Below are 16,420 nucleotides of genomic sequence, written 5' to 3' on the forward strand. Positions count from 1 at the left end.
TCTCATTTGAGACTCAAGGCGAACTTTTTCAGGTGTGAACCCTTGTAAGGCAAGAAAAGTTACCTTTTTCAAGAGATAGCTGGTGGAACAGGCCCAGGATAAACATCCCATTCCAAAAAGCTAGAAAGGAGTTCCAAAAAGGAGGCCAGCTTCGGATCAGCCCAGCTCTGGCTGTTGTGATAATTTGGGGAGTAAACCAATGGATGGAAGACCTCTCTCTCTTCTTCTACTTTTGTCACTCTGCTTTTCAGATAATAAATAAATAAATCTTTTAAAAAGTTATCTGCTGGCTGGCACCGCAGCTCACTAGGCTAATCCTCCGCCTGTGGCGCTGGCACCCCAGGTTCTAGTCCCGGTCGAGGTGCTGAATTCTGTCCTGCTTGCTCCTCTTCCAGTCCAGCTCTTGCTGTGGCCTGGGAGGGCAGTAGAGGATGGCCCAAGTGCTTGGACCCTGCACCCGCATGGGAGACCGGGAGGAAGCACCTGCCTCCTGGTTTCGGATCAGTGCAGCGCACTGGCCATAGTAGCCATTTGGGGGGTGAAACAACGGAAGGAAGATCTTTCTCTCTGTCTCTCTCTCTCTAACTCTGCCTGTCAGAAAATAAATAAATAAATAAATAAATATGTTATCTGCTTATTTATTTGAAAGGCAGAGTGATAGTGGGAGAGTTGGAGTGAAAAAAAGAGAGAGGTCTTTCTTTTTTTTAAAAAAAAATTTTTATTTGTTTATTTGAAAGGTAGAGTTACAGAGAGGCAGAGAGAGAGAGAGAGGTCTTCCATCCTCTGATTCATTCTCCAATTGGCTGCAACGGCCAGAGCTGTGCTGATCCAAAACCAAGAACTAGGAGCTTCTTCTGGGTCTCCCACATGGGTGCAGGAGCCCAATGACTTGGGCCATATGGGATGCCAGCACTGCTGGCAGTGGGTTTACCCACTAAGCCACAGCGCCGGCCTCGAGAGAAGTCTTCTATGTGCTATTTCACTTCCCAAATGGCTTTCATAGCTGGGGGCTGGACCGGGCTGAAGCCAGGAGCCAGGAACTCCATCCAGGTCAGCCATGAGGGTGGCAGGGACTCTAGTACTCAAGTCATTATCAGCTGCCGTCCCAGGCACATTAACAGGCGGCTAGATCAGAAGCAGAGTAGCAGGACTCTAACCTACACTCCGATATTGGATGCAGGTGTCCCAAGCAGTTAACCAGGGTGTTACAATGTCTTTCCCTGCCTTGAGGATTTCCAAGATGCCCTCAGGCCTTACTCAGCTGCCTTTGTCCATTAGTACATGCTCCGTTTTATTTGTGCTAATCTCTTCTGCACACTTGTCTCCCAAACATGCTTTATTGCTCTTTCCCTGGCCAGGCTGTGAGTTTTCCACATCTTTCCACTTTGCTGCCTTTTGACCTCAAATCTCACTGTAAATCTGACGAAAAGTGACCATAATACTCACGGTGCATCCCCGATGCTTGGTTGTTTTGAAATCTTCTCCACCAGATAAAGTAGTCTGTCTTTCTTGCTTTTGGCTTTCCATAAAACCTTAGGGTGTGGACACGTTGCAGCCAGCTGCCCACAGTGTAAGAATGGCTAGTTTGCATCTGAAACCAGTTGCCCCATACATCTTCTGAGTCCTCACCAGAACTGCCCATAGCACTCTGCTTATAGCTTTCTAGGCTTTTTCTATACTGCTCTTCCAAACTCTTTCCACTTTCCAACTCCAAAGCTGCACCCACATTTTCAGGTAGAGTTATAGTAGCAACCCCATTCCTTGGTATCGATTTTCTGTATTAGTCAACTCTCTATTACTATAATACAGTATCTAAATCAGGCTGCTTATGGGGAAAAGATTATTGAGCTCATAGTTTTGGAGGTTCAAGCACATGGCACTAGCATCAGTTCAGCTCTGGTAAGGGCCCTCTTAGCTGTTTCCCCCGTGGCAGAGGGCAATGCCTGAAGTGTGCGTGGGAGCAAGTGATCACGATTTGATAGAACAAGCCAGAGAGAGCAACTATGTCTATTTCTTTGTTTTATTGTTCCTATCACCTTTGCTGTATCCCAGAATGTAGCATGTTGTAGTTGCTTAATAAATATGTAACGTGGTAATGGGGGCATAATAAATTTTCATTAATGTATTGCAAAATTATTATTAGAAAAATAAATCAGAGGGGCCAGTGCTGTGGTGTAGAGGATAAAGCCTCCATCTGCAGTGCTGGCATCCCATATGGTGCCGGTTTGAGTCCCAGCTGCTCCACTTTCGATCCAGCTCCCTGCTAATGTGCCTGGGAAAACAGCAGAGGATGGTCCAAGTGTTTGGACTCCTGCACTCACATGGGAGACCTGGATGAAGCTCCTGGCTCCTGGCTTTGGATCAGCCCAACTCTAGCCATGGTAGTCATTTGGGGAGTGAACCAGCAGGTGGAATCTCTCTCTCTCTGTCTCTGTCTCTCTCTCCCACTCTCTTGGTCTTTCCCTCTCTCTCTCTGTAACTCTAAATTTCAAATAAATAAATAAATCTTTAAGAAATTAAAATAAAAAAGACAAATCATGGCCGGCACGTGGCTTAACAGGCTAATCCTCCACCTTGTGGTGCAGGCACACCGGGTTCTAGTCCCGGTTGCCCCTCTTCCAGGCCAGCTCTCTGCTATGGCCCGGGAAGGCAGTGGAGGATGGCCCAAGTGCTTGGGCCCTGCACCCGCATGGGAGACCGGGAGAAGCACCTGGCTCCTGGCTTCGGATCAGCGAGATGCGCCGGCCACGGCAGCCATTGGAGGGTGAACCAACGGCAAAAAGGAAGACCTTTCTCTCTGTCTCTCTCTCTCTCACTATCCACTCTGCCTGTCCAAAAAAAAAAAAAAAAAAAAAAAAATCAGACAACAGATGGAAACAAAGAGAAAAGCAAATGAATTTTCCAGGCATTTTACTGAAGTCTATTTGGTTTCTGTGCTCGTTCCATTGCTCTTTCTTTAGTATAAGGCTGCAATCCTATACTTACTCTTAAAAAAGGAAAGATTTCTTTATTGATTTATTTGGATGGCAGAGTTAGAGAGAGGGGGGTGAGACCGAGGGAAAGCAATCTTTCACTTGCTGGTTCACTCCCCAAGTGGCTGAAATGGTCAGGGCCGAGCCAGAACCAAAGCCTCGAGCCAGGAGCTTCATCTCCCATGTGGGTGGCAGGGGCCCAAACATTGCATCAGGTATATGAGACAATTTGTTTGACTACTCATCTTTACACTGTATCACACAGTTTCCATAGGGAGAGCAGAAAAACCATGTGGATAGCAGAAATGAGAAAATTTAAAAAAACATAGAATAAAAAATTTAAAAAACCTTGGCATATTTAATAGCAATTAACTTCAATTTCTCAAGTCTAAAGGGCATCACACAAACCTAGTAAGTGTATGCAAATTACTACAGAGCATAATTTACAAACTCAGCAACAACAGCAGTACCTCCTAGATCTGTGTTAACTCCATGAAGCTTAATTTTTGGCACTGGATGTAATTTTGGAGCTAACATGTTATTGTTCCCCTGACAGCATTTCCCTTCTTTAAATCATCATATTCACATCCCACATGTACACATCCTGTGACAGCCCTCGCTCTGGCCTCTTTCCAAAACACTAAGATACCACTGATGGGAAATGAAAACATATCTGGAAAATATCAGGAAATTTTAATGCTTTCCTAGTAACGATAAACAAATGTTGTCTTTGCTCCTGTTTTCTCCTGAGTGTGAATTTTTAAATTTTCTTTTTAAAATTGGGCTTAAAAACTCAGAACATGAAATTTACCATATTAACCATATCAAAAATTGAATAGAATTTATTTTTAGAACAGGTTTAGGTGTTCAGATAATCAGATAGTAGTGAGAATTCCCATACACCCTTCCCCTTGGTCTTACTTTTAACATTCTTTGTTAGTGTGGTTTATTTGTTACAAAAAATGAACCACTATTGATACGTATTATTAGCTACAGTCCATAGTTTTCATTAAGGCTCCCTTTTTGTGTTACTCAATTGTGTTGGTTGTGACAAACATATAAATGTGTTGTACACACAATATTACAGTGACACACAGAATAGCTTCAACTCTAAAAATCCCTCTCCACTTACTCACAGTTCCTCCCTCTCCCCCGCACCCATGGCAACCACCGATTTTTTGCTGTCTCTATTGTTTTGCTCTTCCAGAACGTCATACGGTTCAAGTCCCACAGGACACAGCCTTTACAGATGACTTCTTTCAGTAAGCAACAGGCATTTAAGGTTCCTCCATGTCTTTTGTAGTTTGATCACTCCCTTCTTTTTATCACCAAACAATATTCCATTGTATGGATGTACCAAAGGTTGTTTATCCATTCATCTATTAAAGGTCGTCTTAGCTGCTCCCAGTTTTGGGTGACCAGGAATAAAGCTGGTTGCCTGTAGATATTTCTTGTAAATATTCTTTATATATATAAATATGTTTTTGTAAATCTATTTCTTCTAAGGATATATTTCTCATAAAGATATATTTCTTATAAATATTCTTGCACAGGTTTCTTGTAGATATAAATTTTCAAGTGTGTAGAAATTTGATTGCTGGATGGTTTGGTAAGGCTCTGTTTAGCTTTGTGAGAAACTGCCAAGTAGTGTTCCAAGGTGGTTTTTACCATTTTGCTGTCTCACCAGCAGTGAGTGAGAGTTCCTGTTGCTCCACATCATTGCCAGCATTTGGTCTTAGAAGCTGTAAGTGATAGCTTAACCATTTTTTTAAAAAAATATTTATTTTATTTGAAAGGCAGAGTTACAGAGATAGAGAAAGAGAGGGACACAGAGAGAGAAAGCTTCCATTCACTGGTTCACTCCCCAAGTGGTCGCAATGGCAGAAACCAGGACCCAGGAGCTTCATCTAGGTCTGCCACATGGGTGCAGGAGTCCAAGCACTTGGGCCATCTTCCCCTGCTTTCTCAGGCACATTAGCAGGAAGCTGGATCAGAAGTAGAGTAACCAGGTCTGGAACTGGTGCCTATATGGGATGCTGGCATTGCAGGTGGTGGCTTTACTCAGTATGCCACAACTCTAGCCCCATCTTAACCATTTTTGAGAGTAAAGTTTAGTGGCATTAAGTCCATTTACATTATCCTGCTGCCTTCACTGTCTTCCACCTATAGAACACTTTTGATTTGCAAAATTGAAACTCTGTACCTACTAAAAAATAATTCCCCATCTCCCTACCCTCATCCCCTGGTAGCCACCATTCTACTGTATGTCTCTGGGAATTTAACTATTCCAGGTACCTCATAGAAGTGGAATAAAACAGTATTTATCTTTTCATGTCTGGCTTATTTCACTTTGCTTAATATTTTAAGGTACTTCCATGTTGTAGCGTGTCACCCTTTCCTTCCTTTTTAAGGTCAAATAATACTCCATGTTTTGCTTTTATGTCATTGATTGATGGACACCTGGGTTTCTTTCACCTGCCAACCATTATGAATAATGCTGCTATGAGCTTTGGTGTCCAGATATCTCTGATCTTGGCTTTAAATTCTTTTGAGTATGTACCCCGGAGTGGAATTGCAAGCGCACATGGCAATTTTCTTTTTAATGTTTTGAGGGGCCAGCATTGTGGTGTAGCAGGTTAAGCCATAATCCTACAACACAGTGTGGATTCTAGTCCAGGCTACTTCAGTCCTGATCCAGAATTCCTGCTAATACGCCTGGGAGGGCAGTGCATGATGGCTCAAGTAGGCCAACCTACTTGGGAGACTAAATGGAGTTCCTGGCTCCTGGTCCAGACTGTTGTGATCATTTAGGAGAGTGAATCACAAATAGATAGACAGATCTTTCTCTCTCTCTCTCTCCCTCTCTCTCTCCCTCTCTCAGTATGCCTTTCAAATAAACAATAGATCTTAAATTATTTTGGAAAACTCTCATGCTGTCTCCCACAGCAGCTGTATCATTTTATATTCCCTTGAACAGTGCACAAAGATTCCAATTTTTCTACAGCCTCACAAATACTTAACCTGTTTTTTTAAAACAGGCATCTTAGTTTTATTTATTTATTTTCATTTTATTTGAAAGTCAGAAAGAGAGAGAGTGTCCATCTGCAGATTATTTCTCAAATACCCACAACAGCCAGGGTGGGCCAGGCTGAAGTCAGAAGTCTACACTAATCTAGGTAGGAGGGACCCAGGTAATTGAGCCATAGCCATCGTCTGCTGACTTCCAGGGTATACATTAGCAAGAAGCTGGATAAGCATGTCCTGGAGGAGCCAGGACATGGACCAGACACTTTGATGAGATGCGGGTGTCCTAATTGGTGACTTAACTGTAGTGCCAACCCCCTCCCCCTCAACTAAATTTTATTGACATGTGTGGGGCTGGAGCTGTGACATAGTACGTAAAGCCCTCTGTGGCGGCTATTTGGGGAGTGAACCAGTGCATGGAGAATCTCTCTCTCTCTCTCTCTTTCTCTCTCTCTTTCTGTCTTTCCCCCTCTCTCTGTGATTCTTTTTCAAATAAGTAAATAAATCTTAAAAAAAAAAAAGATGTGTGTAATGGCGAGATAGAAGAAATTCCTGGGAGATTCACCTTTCTATTAGAAAGCATTAGACTTTCATTATTTGCTTTGTTCCAAAACTTCAACAGAGAGATTAATTAATTTGGGCAGTAAGGTGATGATTTCTAATTTATTTTGAGTTTGGTAATTAATTATCATTAATTTCTAAAGAGCTAATTGATTCCCTTATGAACCTCTAGCATCTGTGTGGTACAGTACTTGTATATGGCTCAATAGCATGTGTGTGTGTATGTGTGTGTATGTGTGTGCACGTGTGTGTGCGCACATATGTGTGCGCTGTGGGTTTTACTGGTGTGGTCTCAATGTGCCATGGCATGACTTCAGCTGCCATGGTATTTACCAATGAATCTTCAGGGGTAGTGTTTGTTCTGTCAACTCTGAACTTAATTGTGCCCCACTGCTGCACAGCTCCATGTCCAGGCTTTCTCCTGCTTAGCCTTCTGCCAATGAGCAGCGACAGCTCTAGGGCAGTTTGTCTCTGTAGGCCTCAGCCACTGTTCTAACTATCTGACTGCCAATAGTGCTGTACAAGGCAGGGGTATGGTGAGGGGGGCACAGTAGCTAAGAAACTCTACTTTCTCAATGCTTTTCTTTTTCTCGCCTTGTTGCACTTATTTTAGTAAGTCCCAGAACTTCCTGTGCTATGCTGAGCACGAGTGGGGAGAGTGGATGTCTTGGGCTTGCCCCTGATTTCAGCAGGAAAGCGTCTAGTCTTCCACTGTTCCCTATGATGTTAGCTGTAGGCTTTTTAGTAACTGCTTTTTATGAAGTCGAGGAAATTTCCCTTTATTTCTAGTTTGCTGAGACTTGCTTTTCTTTTCCCCCATGAAAGGGTGTTGGATTTTGTGTGTCAATCAGACCTGCTTTCTGAGTCCACATTTTTCGAGTCCAGCAAATTCCTCATTCCAGATTGATTGTCAGTGCAAAGGAATTTCTACTTCCTTTAGGTAATCACCACCTATGTCCAAAATGGTTTGGCTGGAGGCCTTCAAAAAAACCATCACTACAACACGGACTAACCATGACGTCAATGGTGTGGCTATTTGCTGTCAGCAGCATGCAGAAAGATGAACTTGACCCAGTCTGTCCCAATTCCATTTCTCTATCACTTCAATTCAAGGAACTGGAACCTGGGTCCTTAACCTCTTACCTGCCATCTTTGAGGTCTCAGAGAGTCCTCAAACAAAAAGACACACTCACACACACTTGTGCAGGATTCTGGGGTCCTGTGAGCTTGTGAGATGCTGGTTAAAGGAGGTGAAATAAGATTCTTTATTATACAAAATCTGAGAGCTTCTGAAACGCTATCGTGTATCAGAAACCTCCTAAGAGGAGAAATATAGGAGGAGTTGTTTCCCAAATTTCTTTGACTGTGGAAATATTTCCAGAAACTCTTCTGGCTAAGGAGCTTTGGAAAATGTCAGTTTACAGGTGAAAACAATCTAAATTTATAGAGAAAAGAAATATTTTTCCCAATCAAAAAAAGGAACACAGGCTAACTGAAAATTTGCTCAATTCTACTCAATGCAGAGAAGCATGAAAGTACATTTGGTTTAAATTCAGAGTCCAGGTTTAGTTGTTTTCCCTTAGTAAGATGGGAGGCTTGATTTGTGCTGCAGGACTGTTTTAGAGGAGAGTCTTTAGATTAAAGAAAGATTTGGCTAGGCCGGCGCCGCGGCTCACTAGGCTAATCCTCCGCCTTGCGGCGCCAGCACACGGGGTTCTAGTCCCGGTTGGGGCACTGATCCTGTCCCGGTTGCCCCTCTTCCAGGCCAGCTCTCTGCTGTGGCCAGGGAGTGCAGTGGAGGATGGCCCAAGTCCTTGGGCCCTGCACCCCATGGGAGACCAGGATAAGCACCTGGTTCCTGCCATCGAAACAGCGCGCTGTGCTGGCCGCAGCGTGCTACCGCGGCGGCCATTGGAGGGTGAACCAACGGCAAAAGGAAGACCTTTCGCTCTCTCTCTCACTGTCCACTCTGCCTGTCAAAAAAAAAAAAAAAAAAAAGATTTGGCTAAAGGGATAATAGGAGGGGAAAAAACTTTTTTGAAAGGTTTATTATTTATTTGAAGGGGAAAGTGAGAAGAGAGAGGAGAGAGGGGGATGTGAGAGAGAGAGAGAGAGAGAGAGATTGATTCTGTCTGCTTGTTCACTCCCCAGTGGCTGCAATGGCTGGGACTGGGTCATGTCTAAGTCAGGAGCCTGGAACTCCAACTGGGTCTCCCACTTGGGTAGCAGGAGCTCAAGTTCCAGCTTCTGCTGCTTTCCCAGGGACATCAGCAGGCAGCTGGCTCAGCAGTAGAGAGCTGGTGCTCTGATATGGGAGATATGGGATGACTGGAAGTGGTGGGGGAATCTGCCGTGCCACAACACTGGTCCCCCTGAATATTTTTTCTCACTTTTTAAAAATTTAATGAATGCATTTTTACATAGATACAACTTTAGGAATATAGTGGTTCTTTCTCCCATGCCCCCCACCCCGCTCCCATCCCATCTCCCATTCCCTCGCCCATCTCCTTCTTCATTATGGATCATTTTTAGTATGACCTTATATTACTGAGGACCAATTCTATGCTAATCATAGATTTCAACACCCCCTGAATATTTTTCCTTTTTAAAATTTATTTATTTGTGAGATAGAGAGCGCGAGCGAGCACACAAGTGCTCCCATCTGTTGATTTAATCCTCAAATGCCTGCAACATGAACTCAAGCCAGGCCTTCCACGTTGATGGTAAGAACACAATGACTTGAGCCTAGGGAGTGCAATGGCAGGAAGCTGGAATGGTGGGTGGGGCTGGACTTGAACCCAGGTACTCCTGATTTGGGATGCAGGTGCCCTAAGCAGGACTTTAAGCATTGTGCCAAAATGCCTGCCAGTGCTGTGATTCTTAATCCTAACAGCACTTTGATTCGGTTTTAAAGAGGAAACCAGGCCTTTCCAAGATAATGCCCCCAAAACATCCAGTTCTGCATTTTCATGACTGCGCTAGAATCTACACTTGCTGAAACAATGGAATATACACCTATCATACAAATGTCAGATCCCTGCTTTTGCTATTGTACTAAATTCACTCAGTATGCAACTGTTGAGGGAAACTGGGTGAAGGGTAAGTTGGACCTCCCTGTGCAATCTCTGAGGAGGACTGGTCAGGTGGTTTGGAGATCTGTACTATATTTGCAACTAACTCTGAATTTAACAATTGTTTCAAAAAATGTTTGCTGGGAGTCCTTTCTAGCCCCCACACACGCACACGCACACAATCCACGTAATTCGAATGGAGAAACCAAACTCTATGCCCTGGTCGCCAATTCTCGGGCACTTCTGATATACACAAAGATTTTGGGAGGGGAAGCGCAGGCGCCGTCACTGGCACGAGCTGAGGAAGGGTGTCGGGTTCCTTCTCGGAGTCGGGCCCCGGACCCCGAGGTCTGTTTCCGGCCACGGGCGGGCAGGGAACGGCCGGGCACAGCTGGAACCGCTGCAGAGGGCCTCAAGGCGCACCAGCGCAGCCGCCCGAGCTGGGGTCCCGCCTAGCGGAAACGCGGGGAGCCCAGCCCGCCCTCCTCCCCTCCCCCCGCCCTCTCGAGGAGCGGCGTGGAACTCGGCCAGCGGCCACTCCCTGGGCTCGCAGGAAGAAACTGGGACGTTGCGGACGCAGAGCTGGCCGGACCAGCGGCGCGTGGCACGCGCGAGTCCTCCCGCGCATGCTCCACCCGCGCGCCTCCCGCCCCGCCCCCGGCCCCGCCCCCTTCGTCCCTACTCCCCCTCCCCCGCCGGCTCCCGGCGAGCTTGGCCCCTCCGGCCGGGCGGCCGACGTTTCGCGTGCGTGCGGGCGCCTGACTTCACTTCCGGCTAACGCGCTCCGCTTGCCCCCTGGCCCCGGATGGTGACTGGTGGTGGTGCTGCACCTCCCGGGACTGTCACTGAGCCGCTTCCCAGTGTGATTGTGCAGAGCGCAGGCCGGAAGATGGCGGCTGCGGCTGCGGCGGCCTCGGGCCCGGGCTGCTCCTCGGTGGCGGCGGCGGCGGGGGCGGGAGCGGCCGGGGTCTCAGAGTGGCTGGTGCTGCGGGACGGCTGCATGCGCTGCGACGCCGACGGGCTGCACAGCCTCTCCTACCACCCGGCGCTCAACGCCATCCTGGCCGTCACCAGCCGCGGGACCATCAAAGTCATCGACGGCACCTCGGGGGCCACCCTGCAGGCCTCGGCGCTCAGCGGTGAGTGTGCCGCACGCCGGGCGGGGGCTGGGCCGCCGCGGGAGGAGCCGGGCCGGCTCTCGGGAGGCGGGGGAGCGGCCGGGCAGGGCTGGGGGCTCGGGCCGGCGGCGAAAGGAGGCCCGGGAGCTCCTGCGGGGGGATCCTGGGCTGGCCCTTCGGTGGCTGCAGCTGGGAAGGGAAGCCTGGCGAGTTGGGGAGCGCTGGGAGTTGCCTGTGGGACCTCGAGCGTCCGGTGTGGCGCGGTCCTCAGGGAGAGGTGAGGAGGGCACGGAGCTCCGCCGCGGAGAAGGCCAGGCCCCCGGGTGAGGCGGTGGACGCGGTGCTGGCCCAGCGCTCTGCTGGAGGAGAGCGCGGAAGGCTCGGAGCGGTGGGTGGATCCCGGCGGGAGAGGTTGGTGGCCGGAGGCAAGGGGCGGGGAACGTCCGAGTCGGCCTTTCCTTCCTGAAGAGAAGTGGCGGGGCGGCCGGTCCGTGCGTCCCGCAGGTGCGGGGACCGACCGCAGGCTTCGCGCCCGGGGTGGGGGTGGGGTGGGCCTGCATGGCGCTGGGGAGAGAAGTAGGCGGGCCGGCTGCCTGGGCTGTGGGGCTCTGGCGGACTCTCGGAGACTAGACCTGGTCCCCCGGCCCGGACCTTCCACCTTCCGTTTCCCCGGCTGGCCTGGCGGTGTGTGATCTTGGGTTCGTAATTAGGTGAAACTTAAGGGCCTCCATTCTTGTTTGGCCATAGCGAGCCGAAAATTGGGATCTGCAGGTATGCCAGCGTCTCACCATTGGAGGCCGGCACTTCGGTGGGTGGTGTAAACGTTGGACCGCGGATGGGACTTTTAGAATGCATGAGTGAACGCCCACTGACGGGCTGGAGTGTTTTGGAATCCCCTGGCTAAGTTACCTTTGGCAGAGATGACAATTTCCTTTGCGGTTAAATGGTGAGCGGCTTAATTTGGATGTTACAGGATGAGAGTTAGACTCCGCACAGAGATCTAAGTGTACACAGGTGTCTGCGTTCAGCCAGATACAGGTAGTTATGTGATTTACCAGTTCACTTGTATTGTAGCAGCGACAAATAAGGAAACTTCTGATGTGTGAGTTATAAAGAATTTATCTATAAGACTAAGTGGTACCAGATTTTTGTTGATGTGAGAGTTCTGAAAGAGGTGGATTGTGTATACTTAGAGGATACAACCTTATACTATATGAAAGCAGGATCTCAGAAAAACTTGTGGGTGGTGGGCTTATAATTTCTTCTTTTCTTGGCTTAGGTAAATAACGGGAGAGGTGTCCAGATGTCCCAGTGATCAGTTACTGTGGCTTGGGCATAACTGCTTGTCACTGTGTATGAAATGGAGATGCTCATTAGTAACTGGATATTTCTTTTTAAAAGTGACTTAGAAGTACTTCAAATATGAAAAAAGTGTAAAGAGTAATTATAGTGGACTGTCATGTATCCCAGCTCAGCTTAGGAAGTACAACATCACAGAATTGAAACCTTCTGTGTCCCTCGTGGGTTTCCGATTCCCGCAGCCCACCCCCCATTATATTTAATTTGATTTTATTATTTCCTTTTCTTTCTTTCTTTCTTTTTTTTTTTTTTTGCCAGGCAGAGCTAGACAGAGAGACAGAGAGATATAGACATTGAGAGAGAGACAGAAAGGTCTTCCTTCCGTTGCTTCACTCCCCTAATGGCTGCTACAGCCGGCGCTGCACCGATCGGAAGCCAGGAGCTGGGTACTTCCCGGTCTCCCATGTGGGTGAAGGGGCCTAAGGACTTGGGCCATCCTCTGCTGCCCTCCCGGGCCACAGCAGAGAGCTGGACTGGAAGAGGAGCAACCAGGACTAGTACCCGGCTCCCCAACCAGGACTAGAACCTGGGGTGCTGGCGCCGCGGGCGGAGGATTAGCCAAGTGAGCCATGGCGCTGGCCCTGATTTTATTATTTTCATACATTCTTTTTTTTTTTTTTTTTTTTTTAAGATTTATTTATTTGAAAGGCAGAGTTACAGAGAGAGAAAGAGAGGTCCTCCATCTGCTGGCTCACTCCCCAAATGGCCACAATGGCCAGAGCTGGGCCAGTCTAAAGCCAAGATCCAGGAGCTTCATCCCGGTCTCTGCTATGGGTGCAGGGGCCCAAGGAGTGGGGCTACCTTCTGCTGCTTTCCCTAGGTGCATTAGCAGGGAGCTGGATCAGAAGTGGAGCAGCTGGGACTCAAACTGGTGCTCCGATGGAATGCTGGCACTGCAGGCCCAGGCTCTAACCTGCTGCATCACAGTGCCAACCCCTACTTTTTTTTTTTTAATTTGACAGGTAGAGTTAGAGAGAGAGACAGAGAGAAAGGTCTTCCTTCCATTGGTTCACTCCCCAAATGGCCGCTATGGCTGGCGCTGCGCCCATCCAAAACCAGGAGCCAGCTGCTTCTTCCTGGACTAGGATGTTTAAGTATAAACATTTTATTTCAATTAAAGGCAGTAAAAATACAAAATAAAAAGTTTTGATAATTATAAAGTAGAGACAATGAAAAATTCCACCCTTTAGTTAATTTCAGATCTTTAAAATCATGGGTGTCCGGTTTTGATGGGGTTTTATATAAATGACTGGCCAGTCTACACAACACTAGACTTCATGGTGAATTATTTTCCCGAATGCGCTCTAACCCAATCACCATACATTAAATTCTCCATTTTCTTCTTCAAAGTGCTGAGCACTAAACTACAGAGCAGTTTTATGAGTTGGTCCACACTGAACTGTGTCTTCAGTGTGTCAGCTCACTACTTCCAACAACACTGAACACACCTCGGTCCTTGCCACACAGTTCCATGTGATGTAGGGGTCTAGGGTCCACAGCCTGCATTCTTAAGCATGAGTGTCTTCATGCTAAGCTAGTCAATACTTCTTAAAGCTTTCCTCTTTCCTAACATCTGGGCAACAAGAAACATTAAGTCCTAAATAATGCACAATTAAAGTCAGTTACAGTGACATGATTTGGTAATTGGTTGTACAAGATGTACAGCGGAGCCAACACAAGCAGGTTTAGCTTACAGCATGCTCGGTAAAAGGAGGACATGGTAACGTTCCAGGCTGCCATTCCACTCAGTCTCTGCCCCTCTGCTTCCTCGTCTGGTCTCCTGCCCTGTCCTCTTAGCAAAGGCCTGTCACAGTGATGAACGAGTCTAATTTTTAATCCTATGCACTGTCTGATACAGTTCCTGGGACTAGAACCTGGCGCCCATATGGGATGCCGGTGCCGCAGGCGGAGGATTAGCCAAGTGAGCCATGGCACTGGCCTCCCAGCCCCTACGTTTTTTAGTATATTTTTGTGTCCTTAATGTCCATTATTCCTTTTTGTGAGTTTTACGGTAGAGTAAGTGCTGTCAGAGTGTATGTCCTCGATCATCTGCAGAAAGTCATGTTAAGAAAAATAGGTGTCTTAGAGGAGTTCATGAGGCCATATGTAAGAACTGGAATATATGTCAAGGTTTGTCAGAATGGTTGGGGCAGTTGGACATATGTTTGTATTTATATGCCTGGACATGGAAGGGAAGAAAATACTTGCTCTTGCTTTAATGGTAGGTTAGTAAAGAGAAGGGTTGTGGGGTCTGCGCCGTGCTGTAGTTAGTAAAGTCGCCGCCTGCAGTGCTGGCATCCCATATGGGTGCCTATTGGAGCCCCAGCTGCTCCACTTCTGATCCAGCTCTCTGCTATGGCCTGGGAAAGCAGTAGAAAATGGCCCAAGTCCTTGGGCCCCTGCACCCTCGTGGGAGACCCGAAAGGAGCTCCTGGCTTCGATCTGGCTCAGCTCAGCCACAGTGGCCATTTGGGAAGTGAACCAGTAGATGGAAGAGCTCTCCTCTGCCACTGCCTCTCAAATAAATGAATCTTTTCTTTTTTTTAAAGGGTTTTGAAGCTGCCTTTATGGTTTGGAGGGTAAAGCTGCCAGTCTCAGCATCCCGTTTGGGTGCCGGTTTGAATCCTGGCTACTTCAAGTACTTCTGATGCAGTCCCCTGCTAATGTGCCTGGGAAAGCAGTGGAAGATGGCCTAAGTCCTTGGGCCCCTGCACCCATGAGACCCAGTGAAGCTCCTGGCTTCTGCCTGGCCTAGGCCCTGCCTTTGTGGCCATCTGGGGAGTGGACCAGTGGATGGAAAAATCTTTCTCTCTCTCTCTCTGTAACTCTGTCTTTTAAATAAAATAAATAAATCATTAAAGAAATATAAAGAGAAGGGTTTTAGGAGCATAATATGAATGTAAAGGTAGAAATCTGGAATAACTTAGTTGATGTGTGTTGGGGGACATTAGTTAATCAAGAAAGTATGGAATTGGATAAAATTGCAGAAGTCCATGAATGAGGATTATGCAATTAGAAATATGTAAAAGTGTTTATGTTGAACAGAATGAAAGGATTACAGCAAAAATGTGAAGGTAACCATGAATAAATTCTGAAACACTTTTTGTATGAGAATTGAAGTTTATCATTAATAATAATTACCAGTGGTTGTATAGGGTCCCATGTATATAATTTATTCAGATGATTGGGGAAGGAATATTGCACTTGTGTTTTACTTGGGATAGTTAGCTATTTAATAACTTTACTCTTAATGGTTAGCACAGAGTGACATGCCTATGAATAGAGTAGGGAGAAGATGCCTGTGGTGATCATGGCTCTAACATCACCCCTCTTCCCAGTTAAAGGGCAGTAAGGCACCTTCCTTTCTACCTTTGTCTGAGGGGATAAAGAGTAGGGTAGTCATATTGAGTTTTATTGAGCGATGGAGTAATATTGTTATGGATGCATAGGGTTCAGTATATAGGGTTATAGTTAGCCTGTTGATGTAGATTGGAAATTGAAGTATGGAAAGAGAACTTCCTGTGTATGCATTCAGTTAGGGGCAAAGGTGGTGAATTTTAAAACTGTGTTTAATAGCATATATCTTTAATTTTTATTTTATTCAAAAGAGAGAGAGAGGTATAGACAGAGAGAAAGGTCTTCCATCCGCTGGTTTACTCCCCAGATGGCTGCAATGGCCGGAGCTGCGCCGATCCAAAGCCAGGAGCCAGGATCTTCTTCCGGGTCTCCCACACAGGTGCAGGGGCCCAAGGATTTGGGCCATCTTCTTCTGCTTTCCCAGGCCACAGAAGAGCTGGATTGGAAGAGGAGCAGCAGGGACTAGAACTGACGCCCATATGGGATGCCGGCGCTTCAGGCCAGGGCTTTAACCTGCTGAGCCACAGCGCCGGCCCCGGGTTTTTTTTTTCTTTTTTTTTTTTAAGATTTATTTATTTATTTTAAAGTCAGAGTTACACAGAGAGAGGAGAGGCAGAGAGAGAGAGAGAGGTCTTCCGTCTGATGGCTCATTCCCCAGTTGGCCGCAATGGCCAGAGCTGTGCCGATCCGAAGCCAGGAGCTGGGAGCTTCATCTGGGACTCCCAGGTAGGTGCAGGAGCCCAAAGACTTGAGTCATCCTCCACTGCCTTCCCAGGCCACAGCAGAGAGCCGGATCAGAAGTGGAGCAGCCAGGACCAGAACAGGTGCCCACATGGGATATCGGCGCCTCAGGCCAGGGTGTTAACCCGCTGAGCCACAGCGCTGGCCCCATGCATATGTCTTTAAATTACCTGCATCTGAGTTAGATGAAGAGCTGTCTGTGTATACACGTGTCAGG

The 16,420-nt window shown here is 47.2% G+C and overlaps 1 protein-coding gene across 8 annotated transcripts in view; it reads left to right on the plus strand.

The window, feature by feature from the left end:
• The first annotated feature begins 10,414 nt into the window (after positions 1-10,414).
• Positions 10,415-16,420, plus strand: part of BIRC6 (baculoviral IAP repeat containing 6) — a 255,529-nt gene continuing 249,523 nt past the window's right edge. For 3 of the 8 annotated variants that reach the window (XM_062209225.1, XM_062209226.1, XM_062209227.1), the window contains exon 1: positions 10,419-10,767. In XM_062209225.1, the coding sequence (XP_062065209.1) occupies positions 10,434-10,767 (334 nt within the window). In that variant the 5' untranslated portion in view covers positions 10,419-10,433. Of the gene's footprint in view, positions 10,768-16,420 lie in introns of all 8 variants that reach the window. The other 5 variants (XM_062209228.1, XM_062209230.1, XM_062209231.1 and 2 more) reach the window with 3 other exon arrangements.

The sequence above is a fragment of the Lepus europaeus genome, chromosome 13 (genome assembly GCF_033115175.1).
Source record: "Lepus europaeus isolate LE1 chromosome 13, mLepTim1.pri, whole genome shotgun sequence".
Classification (NCBI taxonomy): Eukaryota; Metazoa; Chordata; class Mammalia; order Lagomorpha; family Leporidae; genus Lepus; species Lepus europaeus.